Below are 22,439 nucleotides of genomic sequence, written 5' to 3'. Positions count from 1 at the left end.
GTGATTAATGAGGTGTTTGCTTGGTACAATAAGGAAGGGAGACACCCTGATTCAAAGTAATGTATATACATATTATGAAGCTGATCGATTATCATGTCCCTACATTCCTTATAAAATTCAGGAATAAAACCATCAGGCCCTGGCGACTTTCCACTTTTAAGGGGCCTAATGGCATCTATAACCTCCTGCTTAGAAACGCATTTACACACAGTGTTTACTGTCTTCTTCCAATAAGATTGGAAGAGGAATGTTCTCCAAAAACGTACTAATTTGAATGCCAGGATTTATAACATCGGAATAATAGAACTGTTGATAATAGTCCCTCATTGTTTTATTAATAGGTTTAGTGGTCACCTGCAAAATGCTATTTGAATCTTTGAGGGCTGCAATAATATTAGAACTTGGTCTCGTTTTTGCAAGCCTCGCTAACAGACGCCCTGGTTTATTTCCTAATTCGTACAGTCTTTGTCTTGCATAAAATACGTCACTTTCTGCTTTCTGAGTTAACAGCTGCTTCAGTGCCAGTGGCTGTAAGCTCTCTGTGCAGCTTATTACTAGGTGAATTTTTAAATTTCCTATCAAGCTCCTCTAATTTTGACTGTAAATTCAGCTGTGTCTGCAAGACTGCATGTTTCTTAGCTGAGGCATAAGAAATGATAGACCCCCTAAAAAGCCTTCCCTGTGTCCCAAAGGAGGGATGCACTCATGTTATCGGTACTGTTCGTTTCCAAAAAAAAAGTCCATTGGCTCTTCAAATATTGCAAAAAAATTTCACCATTTAAAAGAGTAGAATTCAACCGCCAAGATTTGAATATTGGGCATCTATATGGTGGTACTATACTCATCGTTACAGGAGCATAGTCTGACATATTAATTCTATGTTAATTCTGTCTAAAACCAGTCTTGATGTTAAAAAAATAATCAATTCTTGAGAATGTCTGATGACAAAAGTGTAATCTTTCTCAATTGGCTGCCTTACTCTCCAGGCATCAAATAAACTAAGATCATTACAAAACCTCTGAAGCGCTTGTGCTTTTTTGGAATAAACCTTTTTAGGTGGCTTTTGATCCAATTCAGGATTCAGAACACAACTGAAGTCACCATCCAAAATAAGAAATGGTTTAATATGCTTTGACACCTCATTGACCAAACCAGAAAAAAAAAAAAAAAAACTTCTCGAAATTGTTTGGAGCAAAAATTGAACTGAATACCACAAATTCACCGTAAAGAGTCCCTGTAACCAAAACAAACCTTCCTACTGAATCAGATATAACTTCCCCCAACATAAATGGTAAATGTTAATGGATAAGCACTCAGAAACGTACATCAAAATCTTGCCTTGCCTACTTTTCATAGCGATTGGTTGTCGCCTGGCGTTTTTCGCTCGAGATTTGCATAAAGTTCAGGAATGCTCAACCTTTTTGACGCACAGCTTTCAATCCCATAATGCACCACGTGTGAGCATTTGAGCTCAACTTTAATAGGAATGAATTGGAAACACTCGCTACGTGCCGGTGGAAATGCAACGGCATCAGGCTCAGTCCTTTGTGGCTGGCCTCTCTAAATTTTAATACAGTTAAAAACGCTTCGAAAACGTCTAATTTGATAGTTAAACATGTGTATGTTATCATTCCTAAATAGGGCGCACTCGTTTGAAAGGACACAATTAACTTGTGTCCACCAAAAAGTTTTTAGCCAACCAAAAATGTCAGGCGCTCTTCTGAAAACGGCCAGCCGGTGGCGCTCGAGAACGCTTTCGTGGCACAGCGTTTTTCCAGCCGAAAAGCTTTGGTTGCTATGATTTCGAATATCCACAGTGGCAACGTATTACTAGCATCTCATTTTTAAGAATTCCCGCCCCTCCTCTTTTTACGGTTGGGTAAGTGACAGTGACGAGCGCTGTGTTTTGCAATTATAAACTCAGCTATAAAAAATAAAAATAAATAAAATAGAGGGCAAGGGCAAATGGACTTGTACTTATTATGGCAGTGCATCAAAATTCAGTGTCATCAATTTGTCAGAAAGAACACAAAACCTTTTACGCACCATTTCCACGTGGTAGAGAGCAGGTGTACTTTTCTTTCGTACCAACTAACATTTTGAAAATACGAACATTTTCATGAATTCGAAAGTTTACGTCAGAACGGCTTTATGAACGATTTACACAAAAATCCGTTCTGCTCCTGCTTCATGAATGAGGCCCTATGTCTCTCCTCATCAATTCAACACACATTCTGAAAATATGTTCCTGGTCTCTTCATCCCAGTGTGAAGCGATAGTCCATCCAAAATGGAAATTCTCTCATGATGTTCTCACTCTCCTGCTGTCCTAGATGTACATGACATACTTTCTTAAGATGGCCACAAACAATTATTTTTAGTCCATATAATTAAAATGTACAGGACTGCTTTAGAAACCACACAAAGTAAACAATGGTCATGCTTAAAATATTAATATTTGTATTTTTCTTACACATGCCTATTGTTGCGGTATACTCCCCTACCTGGTTGGTACAGTGTTGACAGTTTGAGGGGCACCTCAGGCGATGAGGACAGAAAGGCAGTGGCTTTAGCCGCTTTAACTGAGGTGGACGATGACATCACTGAATCATTGATGAACTGACTTTAACTGAAAATTGAGTTTACTATTGTCCTTTTGCATTATTACACACAATTGTTCTTATTTAACACTGTAAAACTGCTAGGACACAATCTGAATAGGTGAAAGCGTTATATAAATAAAGGTGACTTGACTTGACTTAGCCACCAAGCCATGTGCATGTCCCATGTCCCTGGATATTCTTTAGGAGAGTTTTTCTACAGACCCTGAGAGTATTTGTAGCAGCTATTGCTAATTACCATGTGCAAAAAGGGGGTATTCTTTTGGGGACTTGGGGTTTCTCATTTTATGCATGGAATGAGAAGTTTGAGGCCTTTCTGCCCTGTGTCTTTTTACTTCTGGTTATCTGTCTGTAGTCTTAGAAGGACTGTTGGCCTTAACATCCATGGCCTTAACATCAAGTGCATTGATAACTTGCAGGCTTTATGAGCAGTGTGTTCATCTTGTCTGAATTTTGATCCATGCCTAGTTAAGGTATTTTCCAGCCTGTATCTAAGATTGCTTCTGTGCCCTTTTTGCTGATTATATAGCAGTTTTAAATGTAATAAATTGAATTATAAGAAAATGTGCTGCTCTGTTAAAGATGGAACTGTATATAGGCTTGTAACTTGTTTTTAAAACTATTAGAATAAAAGTGTTATAAAATCTCAAAAATCTTTCTCTTTCTTTTTCCTCCCTTTCTCCCTCAGCCTGGATAAGGGTTTTCCATTCGTGGGGCAGGTGGGTGTGGAATCTAAAGTCATTCCAGGACTGGATAAAGGAGTTCAGGGCATGTGTGTAAACGAGCGAAGAAAGATCACCATACCTCCTCACCTTGCATATGGAGTCTTGGGAGCTGGTAACACTGCCTTTTTTTTTTCTTAATAAATAAATACATCTTCTAGTATGAGACAGATGCCAAAAAACTGAATATTTCTTAATTAGTTCACAGTGGTCCTAATATAGATTTTTGTTCATTAACATGTACAAAATGTACTGGAAATTCACAAATTCTGATTTATTCCACACCATGATAAATAATTTGATATAGTGTTAAACTGCAGAAAGAAAATGGAACTGTTGTGGAACTACTTCATTAACTTATAGAGTGATAGAATGTATCAAAATTATGATTTTATGGGAAACAATTATTAAAATGTCTTAAATTCTTTAAGATAGCTGCAAACAGCAATGACAGTCACTTGGTGGCACCATTACTCTGTGGCTTTAGGACAATAATACAAAGTAAAACTCAGGTAGTCTTTAGTTGGTAGCAAATATTACAGACGTATTCTTAGAGGTCTGGGAAAAAAAGTGCACAGCAACACAAACTGGTGTGACTGTAACACATTTTTTTTTTTTTTTTAAATTTGTGGGAAAAAAGTCAATAATTTGACTACATGCAAAAAAAAAAAAAAGAAGGGGGGGGGGGGGCAATTAATGATTTTACCTAAAACATTAGCCCCCATTTTCAATAAATTCAAAATTCAATTTAACTGCGGCTTCAAATTATCCCAAATGTGGTTGTAAACGATCCCAGCCAAGGATAAAGGGTCTTATCTAGCGTAACGATTGGTTATTTTAATAATACAACTTATATACTTTTTAATGCCAAACGCTCGTCTTGTCTTACTCTGCCTGGACTGTTTTTGTTACTTTTCATGACAGTTAGGGTCGAAAAAAAAACCTCCCATCTCATGTTCTCCCTCCACTTCAAAATCATCCTCTATCGCTGTTTTACCTTTTTTGTTCAGGGTGTTTGATCTTTTTTTGCATGTTCACTTTGCAAAGACTGGAGTGGTACTTCTGCAGCGATGTAGGATGATTGTGAAATGATTTTTTAAGTTGAGGGAGAGTTTTTCGACATACCCTAACTGTCTTGAGTCAGATTACACAGAGTTCAAGGACTGCAAGGCAAGACGAGCATTTGAGAATAAAAATTATTTAAATTGTATTTTTTTAATGTAAATAACTGATCGTTTCGCTAGGTAAGACCCTTCTTCCTCAGCTGGGATCGTTACAACCGCTTAAAAATAAGTTTGAAGCCGTATTTAAATTTTGGAAGTTTAAAATCGGGGCACCATATCAGTCCATTATATTCCTCAAAAAACATAATTTCTTTACGACTGAAGAAAGAAAGACATGAACATTGTGTGTGAACAAGGGGGTGAGTACATTATTTGTAAATTGTTGTTCTGGAAGTGGACTTCTCCTTTAATGGAAACTTACCCTGACTGATCTTAAAATATGTCAGTGCCATTGTTTTGTCTCAAGATGCACACCAGTAGTGTTTTTACCTAAAGCATGTTTATAAAAAAAACTACTTAGATGTTCTAATTGAACTATGGCCTGATCCTTGCTTACTTAACCCCTGTCTGTGAAACTTGGTCTAGAAGTGTAAAATAGACACACCCACTCACTCACAGATGTGGAATTAAAAGCTGACTTTGAAACTGTATACCAATTAGTTGAGCCAGAAGACATTTTTTTTAAAGAGACCATATGTTTTCCTTTTCCTTTTGTGTGTAAGGTGCTTCTATTTGTGTATGTATTAGATCTGCAATGTTATAAATCTAACAAAGAACACTGTTCCAGACCTGCCTAAAATATATTGATCGAAGTTCAATATTAATTGAACTCAAATATCTATGTCACAGCCCTCGATCTCCACCAGTACTCCCTCGGGGACGGGAGATGTTGCCGGCTCACGCACCTGGTCAGAAAATAATTAGGCTCAGGCTCTGGGACAGTGATCGGCTCAGTCGCGAGTTCTTACGCAGAATCTCGTGTCAGGCAGCTGTACGGGTAATTCATTAGGTGGGTGAGATTTAGAAAGTCCCTCGTAATTATCTTGAGAGAGCGATCCCTTTGCCCCAGGCAGAGGAGCATTATCCATGGCAGGGAAAGGGGAAAAACGCCACAAACTTTAGCTTTTGTGGCCGGGTGTTCTGTTACAGAGCTGTGCACAACGCAGCAGTAATCCAAGAAACAGTCTTTTAATAATAACTCCAACAGAGAATTACCACAAGGAATCCAGGAGCAGGGGTAGCACAACACAAAACATAGCAAATAATCAGCAACTGACTAGAAGAGAAAAGGGAGTATAAATACTAAAGCAAGTGAGGGACTAATGGACTTAATTAAAGGAACACAGGTGAACACAGTTCTTTATGCATTTGCAGTTGACCTATCGGTAAGCCCCTCCCCTCAAACGTAGATGAGCCAATAGCAGTTGAGTATCAGTTGCACGGGGAGTGAAACTCGGACATCTTTAGGTTACAGCACCATAGAGAATCATTGGAAGATCTAAAGCTCTCATCGGTTTGATGATACAAAAATGGTAAAACAATGTCCCTTGGGTACTTGTAACACTGATTACAGGTATAGGCAATGTAATTTGGAATTTATTTTATTATTTAACTTTAAATGTTAACTAAAAACTTTAAGGTTAAATGTTTTACATTTTACAGTGCGATACATGAACAGCGTTGATCCTGGATGTCCTCTGTGATCATGGTGACCGTAACATGAGGCTTCTCCTGTTTGCATTGTTATCTGTAAACACTCGCTTCCAAATTAATTTTTACTTTTATATATCCCTCTGTGGCATATTTAAGTACCACCTGAATGCTCCTGTAAAAATTTATCAGGGCCCAGTTGCTTGAGCACCCTTAAATGCATTGACTTAGTATCCCTTAGTCATAGACTGTAAAAAACATGGACGTAGTGTCTGTGACGTCACCCGTAGATTTCTGAAGAGCATTTTTGAAGCTCTTAGTGGGCGGGAGTCAGCCGTCGCCATCTTGGAATCGCGTCATTGCACGTCACTCCCGGATAATCGAAAATGAGCTAATAGGCGAGACGTGGGTTGAGCTGGTTGCTGAAACCACGCCCGCCTAGCGCGACGGTGGTGACAGCAGCGACAATCCACCTGTCACTTAAGTGGCCACGCCCTAAATTATGCAGAACTTTAAGGCTTAATATAAATTAAACGGATGAGTTATAAAAAAATTCACCCCCCTCACAGTTGACATGAAGGGCAAAAATAGCTATATAGACCAAAATCACTTTTTGTACCAGGCTGTAAACATATTTTTTTCTGCTGTGAAGTTGGGCATTTTAACATGGGGAGTCCATGGGATTGACTCCCTTTTGCAGCCAGTCTCTAGCAGCCAGTCGATGAATTGCAGTTTTAGTCACTTCCGTGTTGGCTTCAAGAGGTAGACCAGGAGGTTGCCACTTGCCCTTAGTATGAGTTATGACACATCCCACAATAAACAGAACATAACAGACCACTGTTTAAAATTTACTACAACTATACAGCTGGACTACAATATTTGAGTTGAAGAGAGGACAACATAGAATGTCCTAAAATTTGAACACATGGATCTCTATGCAACACCCTCTTTCACTGCTTGGAAAAGTAACCACTGATGTTTCAGCTCACGGAAGAACCACTGAAGCAACATTCTGTGTGGTTCAAGCTAATCATGACTCTCTATTCAGTCATAGAACAGCCTCAGAACTTGGACTCATTCACGTTGTTTACTCTGCGGACATACTTCAGCCATGGGTCTCACCCATTGTAGTAAAGCCCAAAAATCCAGAGGAGATATGCATTTGTATTAACATGCGCTTGCCAAACCAAGCTATACTCAGAGAGAGAGAGACACACACATTTGACCAATGGTAAATTACATCATCCACAATCTCAGTGGAGCTGTGATGTTCTTTAAACTGGAGCTTACTTCAGGTTATCACAAGCTTGAGCTAGCACCAGTCCAGACACATCACAACATTTTCAACCCATGTTGGACTTCAAAGGTACACAAGGCTCGTCTTTGGTATCCCATCTGCAGCTGAAGTTTTTCAAAATACCATTCAACAAGGAATCCCTGGAGTCAGTTATTTTAGTGACGACATCCTGGTATATGGCACCACAGTAGACGCCCACAACGGATCCCTCAAAGCAGTTTTTCAAAGACTGCAAGATTCATTCCTGACTATTCCTAAATCACACATCCTTTGAGGGAACTCACAAAGAAAGACTCTGACTGGCTTTGTAGCAAAGAGAGAGCAAGCAGATTTACTGACAACCCTCAAAGAAAGACTAGTCAGTGCCCGGTGATGAGCTGCTTCCATCTTAAAAGAGAAACCAACATTCCCTGTCGAGCATCAACTGTTCACAACAAACATCAACCGCTTCAGATGTCGGAGTTACCTGAAGGTCCGTGGCAGAATGTCTCTGTTGACTTTTGTGGTCTGTTCCCCTCTCGTGACTATCATCTAGTTGTTTTGGATGAATATTCCACATTCCCCTTTGTAGATAACACCATCAACATCAGCACACTCAGTCAATCCATTATTGGACAAAATATTTTCCACAGCAGGCATTTCCGAAATAATGAAGTCTGACAACGAACTTCATAACCCACCTTGCCATTCACCATCGCAAGATCATCTTTACTGGCCACAAGCCAATGGTGAGGTTCAGAGATTCATGAGAACCCTCAAAAAGGCAACATCCACAGCCACTGTTGAAGGAAAATCATGAATCATGGAAACAAGAGTTCCACAAATTTCGGAGAATTATAGAGCAACTCCTCATCAAACTACAGGGACATCTTCGGCTAAACTACTGTTTGGCAGACCCATCAACATTAAATTACCAGCCTTGCACAGTCCAGTGATTAATGACACACTTCGGGTCACAGATGTGTTGGTCTGAAGTCATTTCAATTACTAGGCCAGGAGTTATATTTTAAAATGTATTTTCCTGTCATGCTAAAGCTCCATTACTCCAACCTTAAGTGTAACTAAACTTTTGTTGCTCAAAAAACATTTTGTTAGAACTGTGAATTAATATATGAAATAATTTAAAATAGAAATCTTTATTAATATTATTAAAGGGATAGTTTACCCAAAACTGAACATTTGAGTCATTTTGCTTCATAGTATGTTTTTTTTTTTTTCAATAACCGAAAGCCACTTACTATAGCTAAAAAATCGTAACTGTTCTGCTGAATTAAAAAAAATTACCTACATCTTGAGTGAGCATTTTCCCATTTCTTTATCCCTTTAAATTCCATTCATTCCATTCAAGATGGTGCCGCAGATGGCAGTCATAGTGCTTTGCTCTCCAGTTGTTTTAGTGTTTTTGTTAGTTATTCCTGTTTTTTTGTTTCTCAAACATGATCAGGTTTATGATCAATGAAAGGTGGTATACAGATGTAAGAGTGTTAAAGAAGATGTGCTGTCCCGATCTAGAAGTGCTTTTCATTAACTGTAAGCCATTGTTCGTTCTTGTAAGTGTCTACATTCCACCGCAAGCACATGTGAGCCTGGCTTTAAAGAAACTCGCTGGTCAGATTGCAGAGACAGAACAACAGCACCCGGACTCTGTTATTATCATTCTTGGGGACTTTAATAAAGCAAATCTCTCCTGTGAACTGCCAAAATACAGGCAGCCTATTACATGTCCCACCAGAGCAGGGCCGTGTACGGGGGGTGGCCTGGTGGCTAGAGTCACTGCCCTCATCAGCTGAGGTGCCCCTCTCACCAATCCCCCCATTACCCCAGCTCAACGTGTTCTGTTACCGCTCTGCTAAGGATCCATTGATTCCACTAAATAATCTGCTCCGTGTTTTCCCACCTGCTCCACAGCCTCACTGACAATATGTATGTCACTTTATGGACACAACAGTTTCCGAAGGTTGTTGCATTACCAGGTAGATGCATGTGATCTTCAAGATAAGGGGAAATGATGCAGAAGTACAGTGAAAGTATCTAAAGTAATTTCAGAATGTTTCCTATCATTTTAAATGATCAGAATGTATTTATGACAAAGGGTTCTAAAAAAAAAGTGCTCCATGCCTCAATTTGCCATGATACTTCCCCACTGGCTCAACCTACCCCACTCTCCCCTACTTCCATTGAAGATGCGGCACAAGCAGGCTCAGAGAGTAAGGGAGAGCCCACTCTTATCAAAACATCTAAAATAAAGTCTGACATTATTACAGAATGTGCTGTCTTCACTTTTATGTGTAATGTACTGTATGGTGTTTGTTTCGTTTTGTAAGCTGTGCTTTTGATTTATTTAAAAGGTGACATCTAGTGGCGAAACATTTTATTGCACTATTCTTTAGAACGTAACCGGATGTTTAAATAGTAATAGAAGAAGAGACTGTGATCGGCATCCAGAGACGCGTTGTTGTTTGCTTTCAGTCCTTGTGATAGAAACGACCGTAAGTTATTCATTTTATTTTGAAAACATCTGCAATACTTCTTTTGTGTTAGATTGATTAAAGAGGTTCAGTATTTACGTTTAAAGCTTGACGTTCGGTTCTGAAATCCGCTAACAAGCTGTGTAATCGTTTTCATATAGATGCACGTCATTAATGTGCTTCGATTGTTTATTTAGCTGATTGAATATGTCAGTTGATGTTTACAAATGTGGAAGATGTATATTATTTGTGATATTTTGTAATCATTTTGTAATTTCTACCTTTGTATTTTTCCTTTTAGTTTTACAAGTGAATCAAGTAAAGTGTGCATCACATGCATCAAGAAGAAAGTGTGATGGTGCTTTATTTCCGTTAACTATCTGTCAAAGCTTTGGTTCGGAACACCACTGCCAGGGCAGAATAGTAAAAGGTCGTCTACGCTACGGGAGAAGACAAGCAAGCGCAATCTTAGCAAGTTACACTGTGATATCAAGATGGACAAGTCACAGCCTAGCAAAAATGTAGAAGAAGCTGACCAAGCGCTAGAAATAGAATCACGGTCAGGCAGATCACATCGGTCTACAAGATCTTCAGCCAGTGCAGCTGCCACCACAGCAAGAGCTAAAGCGGCAGCATGCAAAGTAAAAGCCTCGTATGCAGAGAAAGAAGCCATCATGATGCGAGAACGTGCTCAACTAGAAGAGCATCAACAAAAGATATTAGCGGAAACGGCACGTAGGAAAGCAGAGGTTGAGGCTGAACTGTATGTATTGAAACTGCAGAAAGAAGCTGTAGCAGCATCTAAAGAAGCAGATGTTTACGACGCTGCAGTTCTCAGAGAAGATGAACTAGGTGAAGACCTAGAAAAACTTTCATGTATTTCGAACAAAACTGAACGCACCAGAGAGTATGTGCAGACACATTCTCAGCTACCAAATGTTCCTAATCTGACTTCTAATTCGCAACATGAGAGTGAGAATTCTCAGTATGTGACACGAAGTTATGTTGAAGGCTCACTTAGCTCCCACTCACCGACAAAGAAAGAGGAGTCTAAAGCCGAGATAGTTCCTATGGAGCAGGAACACACAGTTCAACACAGCTTCCAGTGCTCTCCTTCAAAAGTTAAGAGTGATCCATTTGAGGGAGATGATGAGGTGAGGCATCAAAGCTATCCAGTAAGAATACAGTGTGAATCAGACCCGCTCTCACGAGAACCTGCTGGGTGCTCGACACCAGCGCCACACGTCAATGACTTCACTACATATCTGCTGAGGAAAGAAATGGTGAGTTCAGGCTTGTTTCAGTTTGATGACTGCCCTGAAAATTACTGGGCGTGGAAAACGTCTTTTCAAGCTGTAACCAGTGAACTTAATTTAACTAGTAGGGAGGAGATTGACCTTCTCATTAGATGGCTCGGTCCTGATTCCTCTAATCATGCCAAACGAATCAAATCAGTTTATGTCAGTAATCCCACCTCGGGAGTTGGAGTGATATGGCGTCGCCTAGAAGACTGCTATGGTTGTCCGGAAGTCATCGAGCAGGCAATGTTAAAAAGACTTGATGCTTTCCCTCGTATCACAAACAAAGACATCCATCGTCTTCGGGACCTTGGAGATTTGCTGCTTGAGCTGCAGTCTGCAAAAGAGAGTGGTCGTTTGCCTGGACTTGCTTACCTCGACACAGCACGAGGAGTAAACCCCATTGTGGAAAAACTTCCATTCGGTCTCCAAGACAAATGGATTACGCAGGGTTCCAGGTACAAAGAAGACCATAAAGTATATTATCCTCCTTTTAAGTTCTTTGTTGAGTTTGTTTGTCGACAAGCAAGAACCAGAAACGATCCTAGTTTTGCACTTGCTTCATCCAGCTGTTTGAGCAGCATGAAAGCCGACGCAGCTGCCAGGTCGAGTAACAGAGCTTCTGTCTTTGTCAAGAAAACTGAAATAACGGTTGCGCAATCAAACCAAGACGGAACCCTGGAAAAGAATGTAGAACCGAACAAGGTCTGCACTGCACAATAAGCCTCATCCACTTCACAAATGTCGAACATTCAGGAGCAAGCATCTGGATGAACGAAAAGCACACCTGAAGGAAAAGTCCATCTGTTTTAAATGTTGTGCTTCCACCAAGCATGTTGCAAGAGACTGTACAGCATTGATCAAGTGCCGGGAATGCAATAGTGATCGACATGTTGCGGCCATGCATCCTGGACCTGCTCCATGGTCTGTTGAGGCGCCTGAGTCAAAAGCAGAACAAAGCAAAGAAAACGCAGGTGAGGACACAGCTGAGGTCACCAACAAGTGCACGGAGATTTGCGGAGATGTTAGTAAGCCCAAATCATGTTCAAAGATCTGTCTCGTGAAAGTTTATCCCTCTAATCAGTATGCAAAGGCCAAACGCATTTATGCTGTACTGGATGAGCAGAGTAATAGATCTTTGGTGAAGTCACAGTTCTTTGATCTGTTCAACATCGATAGCAGTTCTTCCCCTTACACACTGAAGACGTGTTCAGGCATAGTATCTACGGCGGGGAGAAAAGTAAGTGGATTCTCTGTCGAATCACTTGATGGAAAAACAGTAGTTGCTCTTCCACCCTTGATAGAATGCAACAGCTTACCAGACGATAGATCCGAAATCCCTACGCCTAAGGTAGCTGTGCATTTTCCCCACCTCACTGTGGTGTCAGATAAAATCCCACCTTTAGATCCTAGTGCTCCTATCCTTCTCCTCTTGGGACGAGATGTTCTTAGTGTGCACAAAGTGCGTGAACAACGCAATGGACCCCACAACACACCATATGCACAGCGCTTAGACCTGGGCTGGGTGATAGTGGGAGAAGTTTGCCTTGATGGCATTCATCGTCAATCGAGTGTGAACGCTTACAAGACCAACATACTTCTCAATGGACGAACTTCATACTTCTCTTCGTGCACAAAGGGCATCAGCGTCGTAGAAAAAGCTGAGTCACCTCTTTTGTCATACATACCTGACCCACCATGTTCTCTCAAATCTAACAAGAGCTATTCAATGAGTTTAAAGGAGGATGTGTTCTTTAGATCTCCAGACGACGATAAAGCAACTCTATCTGTGGAGGATAAGGTCTTTCTAGACATAATGAATAAAGAGGTGTACCTTGACGAGGATAGCCACTGGGTGGCACCACTTCCATTCCGTTCCCCAAGGATTCAACTCCCAAATAATAGAGAGCAAGCTAAGCAGAGGCTAAGCTATTTACAGCGCACTCTCTCAAAGAAACCAAAAATGAAAACGCATTTCTTTGACTTCATGCAGAAGGTGATCGAGCATAAACAAGCAGAACTGGCTCCACCCTTGAAATCGGGGGAGGAATGTTGGTATTTGCCGATTTTCGGTGTTTACCACCCCCACAAACCTGACAAAATAAGGGTGGTTTTGATTCGAGTGCTCAGTTTGGGGGAGTTTCCCTCAATGACGTTTTGCTGAGTGGTCCTGACCTCAACAACACCCTTTTGGGTGTGCTGTTGCGCTTTCGTAGGGAGAAAATAGCTGTGATGGCAGACATAGAACAAATGTTCTATAGCTTCAAAGTAAAAGAGCCGCATCGCAACTATCTTCGCTTCCTTTGGCACAAAGACAACTGTCCAGAAAAGGAGATAATTGATTACAGAATGACTGTACACGTCTTTGGCAATAGTCCGTCTCCAGCGGTCGCAATATATGCCTTGAGACGAGCAGCGGAACTCGGCAAAATGGAGTGCGGAATAGATGCTAAGAACTTTGTGTTGCGCAACTTCTATGTAGATGATGGTATCACGTCTGTCCCAACTGAAAGAGAAGCCATTGATCTCCTAAAGCGCACACAGACAATGCTATCTAAGTCAAGCTTGAACCTGCATAAAGTGGCCTTCAACAGTGCTTCGGTGATGGAAGCATTTCCTTCTAGCGAAAGAGCCAAAGATCTCAAAGACCTAGATTTCAGTAAAGATGCAATACCTCTCCAACGCAGCCTTGGTATAAGTTGGAACCTCAAGACAGACTGCTTTATGTTTAAAGCCTTTCAGGAACACAAACCCTTCACTCGAAGAGGGATCCTTTCCACCGTCAATAGTTTATATGATCCTCTCGGGTTCGTCTGTCCAATCACTATGCAAGGCAAAGCTCTAGTGAGGGAACTTTCAACAATCCAGCAGGATTGGGACACCGTTCTTCCATCAGAAAAGGAAGATCCATGGAAGGCATGGATTTCATCTTTAGCAGAGCTTGACCGATTGCAAATACCCCGAGCTTATGTGTCAACCTCAGTGTGCAGAGCTCAACATCGTGAGTTGTGCATTTTCTCAGATGCTTCTACTTAAGCTATTGCTGCGGTAGCATACCTCCGAGTGATGGACTCAAATGGACAGCCTCATGTGGGGCTTGTAATGGGAAGATCCAAGTTAGCCCCCTTTCCAGCGCATACTGTTCCGCGCCTCGAGTTATGTGCTGCAGTGCTGGCTGTGGAGTTGATGGAATTCATAAAAGGAGAAATTGACTTGGAGCTTCACAACGTCCATTTTTATACGGATAGTCGCATAGTGCTCGGTTACATTCACAATGTTACACGCAGATTCTATATGTATGTGGCTAACAGAGTTGCATGCATAAGGAAAGCCACAGAACCCAATCAGTGGCACTACGTCTGTTCTGAGCAGAATCCAGCGGATCATGCCAGTAGGTTCGTGCCAGCAGCCCACTTACCTCTTACCAACTGGTTTTCAGGTCCAGAGTTCCTTAGGAAATGTGGTCCTGTGGGATGTAGTGTGGAGGAATCCTATGGACTTGTCCAAGCAGAAGAGGATGTTGAAATTCGCCCTCAAGTGAAAGTCCTGGCAACTGACATTACTGGGCAGTCTCTAGTCTCAAGCAGATTCCAACGTTTCTCGAGATGGAGGTCTTTGGTGAGAGCTGTCACAACTCTTACTCATATCACAAAATCCTTCTCAAATCTCCACCTAACAATCCTTGTCGAAAGTGGCATTGGTGTGCAAAGACCTCAGATGTTGAGACCTCACAAGCTAAGTCGACCATAATTAAAACTGTACAGCGAGAAGTGTTCAGAGAAGAGTGCGAGAGTCTGACCAAGTATGGTAAAGTCTCACAGCGTAGCGCACTCCTAAGACTTGACCCTTTTGTGGACAAGGAAGGTCTGTTAAGAGTCGGGGGTCGCATTCAATGTGCTGACATCTCAGATCCAGAGAAGCATCCCTTGATACTTCCGCCCAGCCATCATGTGACTGATCTTTTAATTCAGCATTATCATGATCAAGTGGCTCACCAAGGCCGCCATTTTACGGAGGGCGCTATACGTAGTGCAGGTTTGTGGATTGTCAGTGGCAAAAGACGCGTTTCAAATATTATCCACAAATGTGTCCTATGCAAGAAGCTGAGAGGAAAAATGGAGAGTCAGAAGATGTCAGCTTTGCCCCCAGACAGGGTTTCTGTAGATCCACCTTTCACACACACAGGTCTTGATGTTTTTGGACCTTTCACTGTAATGACGCGCAAGACAAGAGGGCACAACATTGAGAACAAGCGATGGGCCATTATATTCAGCTGTTTAAGTACTAGGGCAGTTCACTTGGAAGTCATGGAGTCTCTATCAGCATCAAGCTTTATTTGTGCTTTGCGACGTTTTTTGGCTGTCAGAGGGCCAGTGAAGCATTTTCGTTCAGATAGAGGGACAAATTTTGTTGGAGCAATGAAAGAACTCCAAATTGACAGTAGTGACTCGGAACTGAAAGGTTTCTTGCGGAATCAAAGCTGCACCTGGACATTCAACGCTCCACACTCCTCTCATATGGGGGGTGTGTGGGAAAGAATGATCGGGTTCGCCAGACGTATTCTGGAAGCGCTCTTGGTGAAAACTCCCACAAGACTCACACACAAGGTCTTAACAACCTTAATGGCAGAAGTCATGGCCATTATGAATTCCCGTCCTTTAACCCCAATTTCAACAGATGCAAGTATGCCTCAAGTGCCCCTACTCCACCAGGAAACTTTGAGTTAGGACACTTGCACAAAAGTCAGTGGCGTCAAGTCCAGATGTTAGCTGATTCATTCTGGAAGCGATGGAAGCAGGAGTACTTGTCCACCTTGCAATCCAGAAGGAAATGGACCGAGGAGAGAGATAACATTCAGGAAGGAGACGTTGTTCTGTTAAAGGATGGGGAAGCTAAGCGCAGTGAGTGGCCAATTGGTCTCATAACAAAGACTGTAGCCTCATCTGATGGGAAAATTTGGAAGGTTATGGTGAAGACTGCTAAGCAAGGGGTTGTCAGAGAGTACTTAAGACCTATATGTGAGGTAGCCTTACTTTTGTCTAGTGATTAAAAGGAATAGTGGTATAACCAATATACCAGGCGGGGAGTGTACTGTATGGTGTTTGTTTCGTTTTGTAAGCTGTGCTTTTGATTTATTTAAAAGGTGACATCTAGTGGCGAAACATTTTATTGCACTATTCTTTAGAACGTAACCGGATGTTTAAATAGTAATAGAAGAAGAGACTGTGATCGGCATCCAGAGACGCGTTGTTGTTTGCTTTCAGTCCTTGTGATAGAAACGACCGTAAGTTATTCATTTTATTTTGAAAACATCTGCAATACTTCTTTTGTGTTAGATTGATTAAAGAGGTTCAGTATTTACATGTTTAAAGCTTGACGTTCGGTTCTGAAATCCGCTAACAAGCTGTGTAATCGTTTTCATATAGATGCACGTCATTAATGTGCTTCGATTGTTTATTTAGCTGATTGAATATGTCAGTTGATGTTTACAAATGTGGAAGATGTATATTATTTGTGATATTTTGTAATCATTTTGTAATTTCTACCTTTGTATTTTTCCTTTTAGTTTTACAAGTGAATCAAGTAAAGTGTGCATCACATGCATCAAGAAGAAAGTGTGATGGTGCTTTATTTCCGTTAACTATCTGTCAAAGCTTTGGTTCGGAACACCACTGCCAGGGCAGAATATGTAACAAGTAGATCATTTGCACTAACAAGCACCCACCCACTTAGTGCCTCTTTTTTGGTTTGCGCCACTGCCCCTCAAAATGTCTGTGCACGGCCCTGCACCAGAGACAGTAACATACTGGACCATTCTTACACCACAATACAGAATGCATACCACTCCATCCCATGGACAGCCTTGGGTCTCTCTGATCACTGCCTGGTTCATCTTAGACCAACCTACAGGCAAAAAACTTAAATCTGCTGAACCTGTAGTAAAAGAGATGGACCAACAAAACACAGTGGGTTTTACAAGCCGGTTTAGACTCGACTGATTGGAGTGTTTTTGAAGCTGCTGCCACCGATCTGGACAAGCTCACAGAGACTGTAACATCCTATATCAGTTTCTGTGAGGATATATGCATTCCTACCAGGACTTATTTAACATTTAACAGTGATAAGCCATGGTTTACAGCAAAACTCAGACATCATCGTCAAGCCAAAGAGGATGCCTACAGAAATGGGAACTTGTACAATCAGGCCAAGAACACACTGAATAAAGAGATTAGAGCAGCTAAAAGGAGCTACGCTAGAAAGTTGGAAGATGAGTTCACGTTAAACGACTCATTCAGTGTGGAAGGGTCTAAAAGCCATCACATCTTTTCTAAAGACCCCTCTGTCAAGCTCCTGAAGCCACACTTATCGGCCTCATTCAGGACGGTGACCATCATCTCTCGGGACCTGAAGTGGGACACTCACATCAAATCCATTGTAAAAAAAAAAGGCCAACAAAGGTTGAACTTCCTTAGCCAGCTGAGGATGTTTAACCTACCACAGGAGCTGCTGAAAGTTCTACTCAGCTCTCATTGAGTCTGTTCAGAGTCAACTCTTTCTTTTGAGAGACAATAACTTTATTTACTGTATGATGCACTTTCAGCTTCACAACTCTGCAGACTGTTTACATTCACATACAGCTACATTACACACTAGGGATGCTCATTTTAACCGGTTAACCATTACTCGGCAGAATGCATTTTGACCGATTAATACAATCAGTTAAACAGTTTAAAAGTTAGATTTTTTTCAGTAATTTCTCAAAATATTTTCAAATGTTTGCTGGATGGTTAAAATAAAATAAAATTGCGTTTTTGAGGGAAAAAAAAGAAAGAAAGAAAGAAAGAAAGAAAGATACACCTGATGCCCATGGGAAATGTTTACAAACACTATCAACATAAGCTAGGCTATTTTAGTTCCCCTCACTCCACAAAAAATTCTTTCAATTTAACAGTATTCAGAAAAGAACAAGAATGAAGAAATATAGGAAGCTAGGCTATATAAGCAACAAGCCAAAACAAATTAATTTAGGCTAAAGCGAAACTGAAACTAAGGTTCGGTCTCTCATACGTCACAAATCCAAATGTTTCCGTATTCAAGATATTTTTAAATGCCAGAATATTATTTAGTATGTAAACCTGGTTTTGTACTTTTTTTTTGTACATTCGCATTCTAGTATGCGCATAAAAATGTTTTTTGGCATAATGTCACGGCAGTACGTTAATAACGATTAAGCAGTGTGATTTTTCGATATGTTTAGCTGACTGTGTTTTACTATGATAAGCATTGACAAGTTAGTAATGCTTAACTGTGTGCGCGTGTGGCATCGGCGCAGTCGTTTTTTTCCTTCCAACAACTCCTTCTAGTCATACTTAAAGTTTGCCTTCATTTGTGTACATTCACAATAAAAAACAAATATTTGTGCCTTTGTAAAATAAAGAAAAATAGAATGCCACTTTCGGCCGTCTTCCTTTTGCTCAGCACAAAAATGAACCAAAACTTTGCATACTAGCTACTTGTTGCAGTTTTTTCTTTCGTTATGTTAATTAAGTTGAATGAATATTCTATACAATAAATATTTATTGTATAGGCCTATTCAAAGGTAATTGAAAGGTCATTTTCAGAAATCCATAATGGGGCACTTTAATATTTCAGTTATAAAGTTGGAATTTAAAAAGTTTTCTGATCATTATAACGTGTTTGGTTGATCTAATTTCTGCATTTTATTAAATGCTGTATTAGATACTTGAGGCCCACTGAGTGAAATCATTCACTCATATATCTTTAGACCAAGTCTGCAAAACTACAAGCACATTACGTGCTTTAAACCCAGTGTGCTATTGTAAAACAAGCTTTTTTGCAAAACTCTAAACACAGTTCTCTACATTACACACATCATTCGGAACTAGCAGCTCTTTTGTTTTATTTGGAAAACACTGCTATTTAAGTGCTACACTCATTTACTGATGACCTACAGCCAGTGATCATGTGTGAAATCACTTACACTGTAACGGGACTCGACAGCGTTGATAGATCCAAGTGCAAGCTTTATTGAACACAACGTAGTCAGACAGGCACCCTGTCTCCAAACAAACAGTGATATGTAGGACAAGACAAAAGTGTAATCCAATAGGCAGGCAGGAGGTCAGAATACCAGAGAGCAGTCCAAAGTAACAAAATAAACAAGGCAATGAAACAAGGCAAAAACTATGGCAATGAAACAAAACTATGAACATGGGAAACAATCGCAAAGAAACAAGGAAAACACTTGGTAGAGTCCGCACAGGCAAAACAATACTTTGCCACCTCCTGTTTGGCATGGCCCTCCTTAAATGGCTGCCAAACAGGAAGTCACCAAAGAAGCAGCAGAGAGAGCGGTAACAGACAGTACATGGTAAAGGCTCCCTCTGCTGGCGTGGCGTTACATATGCAGGTGCATTTCAATAAATTAGAAAGTCATGGAAAAGTTTATTCATTTATTTCAGTAATTAAACTCAAATTGTGAAACTTGTGTATTAAATAAATTCAATGCACACAGACTGAAGTAGTTTAAGTCTTTGGGTCTTTTAATTGTGATGATTTTGGCTCATATTTAACAAAAACCCACCAATTCACTATCTCAACAAATTAGAATACTTCATAAGACCAAAAAAAAAATTAACAGTTTTAGTGAATGGTTGGCCTTCTGGAAAGTATGTTCATTTACTGTATATGTACTCAATACTTGGTAGGGGCTCCTTTTGCTTTAATTACTGCCTCAATTCGGCATGGCATGGAGGTGATCAGTCTGTGGCACTGCTGAGGTGGTATGGAAGCCCAGATTTCTTTGACATTGGCCTTCAGCTCATCTGCATTTTTTTGGTCTCTTGTTTCTCATCTTCCTCTTGACAATACCCTATAGATTCTCTATGGGGTTCAGGTCTGGTGAGTTGCTGGCCAGGCAAGCACACCAACACCATGGTCATTTAAACAACTTTTGGTGCTTTTGGCAGTGTGGGCAGGTGCCAAATTCTGCTGGAAAATAAAATCAGCATCTTTAAAAAGCTGGTCAGTAGAAGGAAGCATGAAGTGCTCTAAAATTTCTTTGTAAACAGGTGCAGTGACTTTTTAAAAAACACAGTGGACCAACACCAGCAGATGACATTGCACCCCAAATCATCACAGACTGTGGAAACTTAACACTGGACTTCAAGCAACTTGGGCTATGAGCTTCTCCACCCGTCCTCCAGACTCTAGGACCTTGGTTTCCAAATGAAATACAAAACTTGCTTTCATCTGAAAAGACGACTTTGGACCACTGGGCAACAGTCCATTTCTTCTTCTCCTTAGCCCAGGTAAGACGCCTCTGACGTTGTCTGTGGTTCAGGAGTGGCTTAACAAGAGGAATACGACAACTGTAGCCAAATTCCTTGACATGTCTGTGTGTGGTGGCTCTTGATGCCTTGACCCCAGCCTCAGTCCATTCCTTGTGAAGTTCACCCAAATTCTTGAATCGATTTTGCTTGACAAGCCTCTCAAGGCTGCAGTTCTCTCGGTTGGTTGTGCATCTTTTTCTTCCACACTTTTTCCTTCCACTCAACTTTCTGTTAACATGCTTGGATACAGCACTTTGTGAACAGCCAGCTTTTTTGGCAATGAATGTTTGTGGCTTACCCTCCTTGTGAAGGGTGTCAATTATTGTTTTCTGGACAACTGTCAGGTCAGCAGTCTTCCCCATGATTATGTAGTCTAGTGAACCAAACTGAGAGACCATTTTGAAGACTCAGGAAACCTTTGCAGGTGTTTTGAGTTGATTAGCTGATTGGCATGTCACCATATTCTAATTTGTTGAGATAGTGAATTGGTGGGTTTTTTGTTATGTGAGCCAAAATCATCACAATTTAAAGAACCAAAGACTTAAACTACTTCATTCTGTGTGCATTGAATTTATTTAATACACGAGTTTCACAATTTAAGTTGAATTACTAAAATAAATGAACTTTTCCATGACATTCTAATTTATTCCTGTACATGTTTTGAGAAAGAAATTATTTTTACCCCCTTGCATTTCTGTTTACAGTGTATATATATATTGTATAAAGCGCTTTAGAAATAAAGTTGACCTTCTGTGTGTGTGTATATGTACTGTACATACACACATACACATATATACACACTGAATATGTGTCACACCCCTGGACTGATTAGTTGGTTTCTCCCGTCATTTCCCCCTGCTGCCTTGAGTGTTTTGGTATCGCCCTAATTGTCTGCACCTGTGTTTGTATCAGTCTGAGTGTATATATAGCATGTGTTTCCCACCCTTCCTTGTCGGACGTTGATGTTGCTACCCTGTGTTCCTGTGTCTCCTGTGTCTCCTGTATTCCCTATTGGATTTATTAAATACCTTTGTTTATGTTACGTCGTTGTTCGTGTGCTTCGTCTGAACGTGACAGAACGTCCGACCTAAACAGTTTTTTCGTGTTTTTCCCTCCGTTTTGTTTTCCGGCACTTTTTCCTCAGTCTTTTGTTTCCGTTGTGTTTCCCCCATGGATCCCCTACTCCGTCCAGAATTCATCCTCCTTCGGCTGGAGCAGGGGGAATTACCGCTCGAGGGATATACCATCATGTTCCAGCTAATAGCTCACACCACCAGCTACCCGGACGACGCGCTCTGTGCGTTCTATGACGCCAGCCTCAACGCGTCATGCAGAGCGCCGTCGTCCGAGGATGGCCCTCGAGCGGATTTTGCCGCGTTTGTGGAGTGGACACTGGCGAGAAACAAACCCTCGTTCCCCGCCTGCTCCTTGGAGAATCTCGCTAGTGCCACTCCGGACCCGGAACCCAGCCAATCACCAACCTGACACGCGGAGCACGAGCCCGAGCTCACCGCAGACGGATCCAACGCTACCAGCGCGACCCAGGAGCCATCGCCCATCGGAGCGACAGAGCGAGCGATCGCCACGGAGCTGGAGGAATTTGTGTCTGACCAGGTGCGAGAGCCGGCCACAGAGCCTGCGACGGTGGACGTTCCTGATGGGCGTGAGGGTGCTGAGGACAGCACCGCCCACTGCACCACCGCTGAGGGTGAGCAACGCCTGGATCTGGGATTAATTTTTCTGGAACAAAATTTGAGTAATTTCTCTGAAGATGTATATGAAGATATGCCCATTCTCCTTCCACCTGACTGCCTGGATTTCCCACCCACCCTCCCTCTGTCTATTGTTTCTGCTGCCTCAGTCCTGCCACCACTGTCTCCTGGCAGCCCATCTGCTCACCCTCAGCCCACCATCTGCGCGGTGGGTTCGCCGCAGGTCTGCCAGTCACCATCGGTGTCAGGGCTGGA

General features: G+C 41.3%; 1 protein-coding gene across 1 annotated transcript in view; it reads left to right on the top strand.

The window, feature by feature from the left end:
• Positions 1–22,439, top strand: part of fkbp10a (FKBP prolyl isomerase 10a) — a 52,841-nt gene that overhangs the window by 10,120 nt on the left and 20,282 nt on the right. The window contains exon 2 of the mRNA XM_051104246.1: positions 3,309–3,457. Coding sequence (XP_050960203.1) covers positions 3,309–3,457 — 149 coding nt within the window. The remainder of the gene's footprint in view (positions 1–3,308; positions 3,458–22,439) is intronic.

Source organism: Labeo rohita, unplaced genomic scaffold (genome assembly GCF_022985175.1).
Source record: "Labeo rohita strain BAU-BD-2019 unplaced genomic scaffold, IGBB_LRoh.1.0 scaffold_66, whole genome shotgun sequence".
Classification (NCBI taxonomy): Eukaryota; Metazoa; Chordata; class Actinopteri; order Cypriniformes; family Cyprinidae; genus Labeo; species Labeo rohita.
Note: the sequence above shows the minus strand (reverse complement) of the source record. Positions and strands in the feature narration are given on the sequence as shown.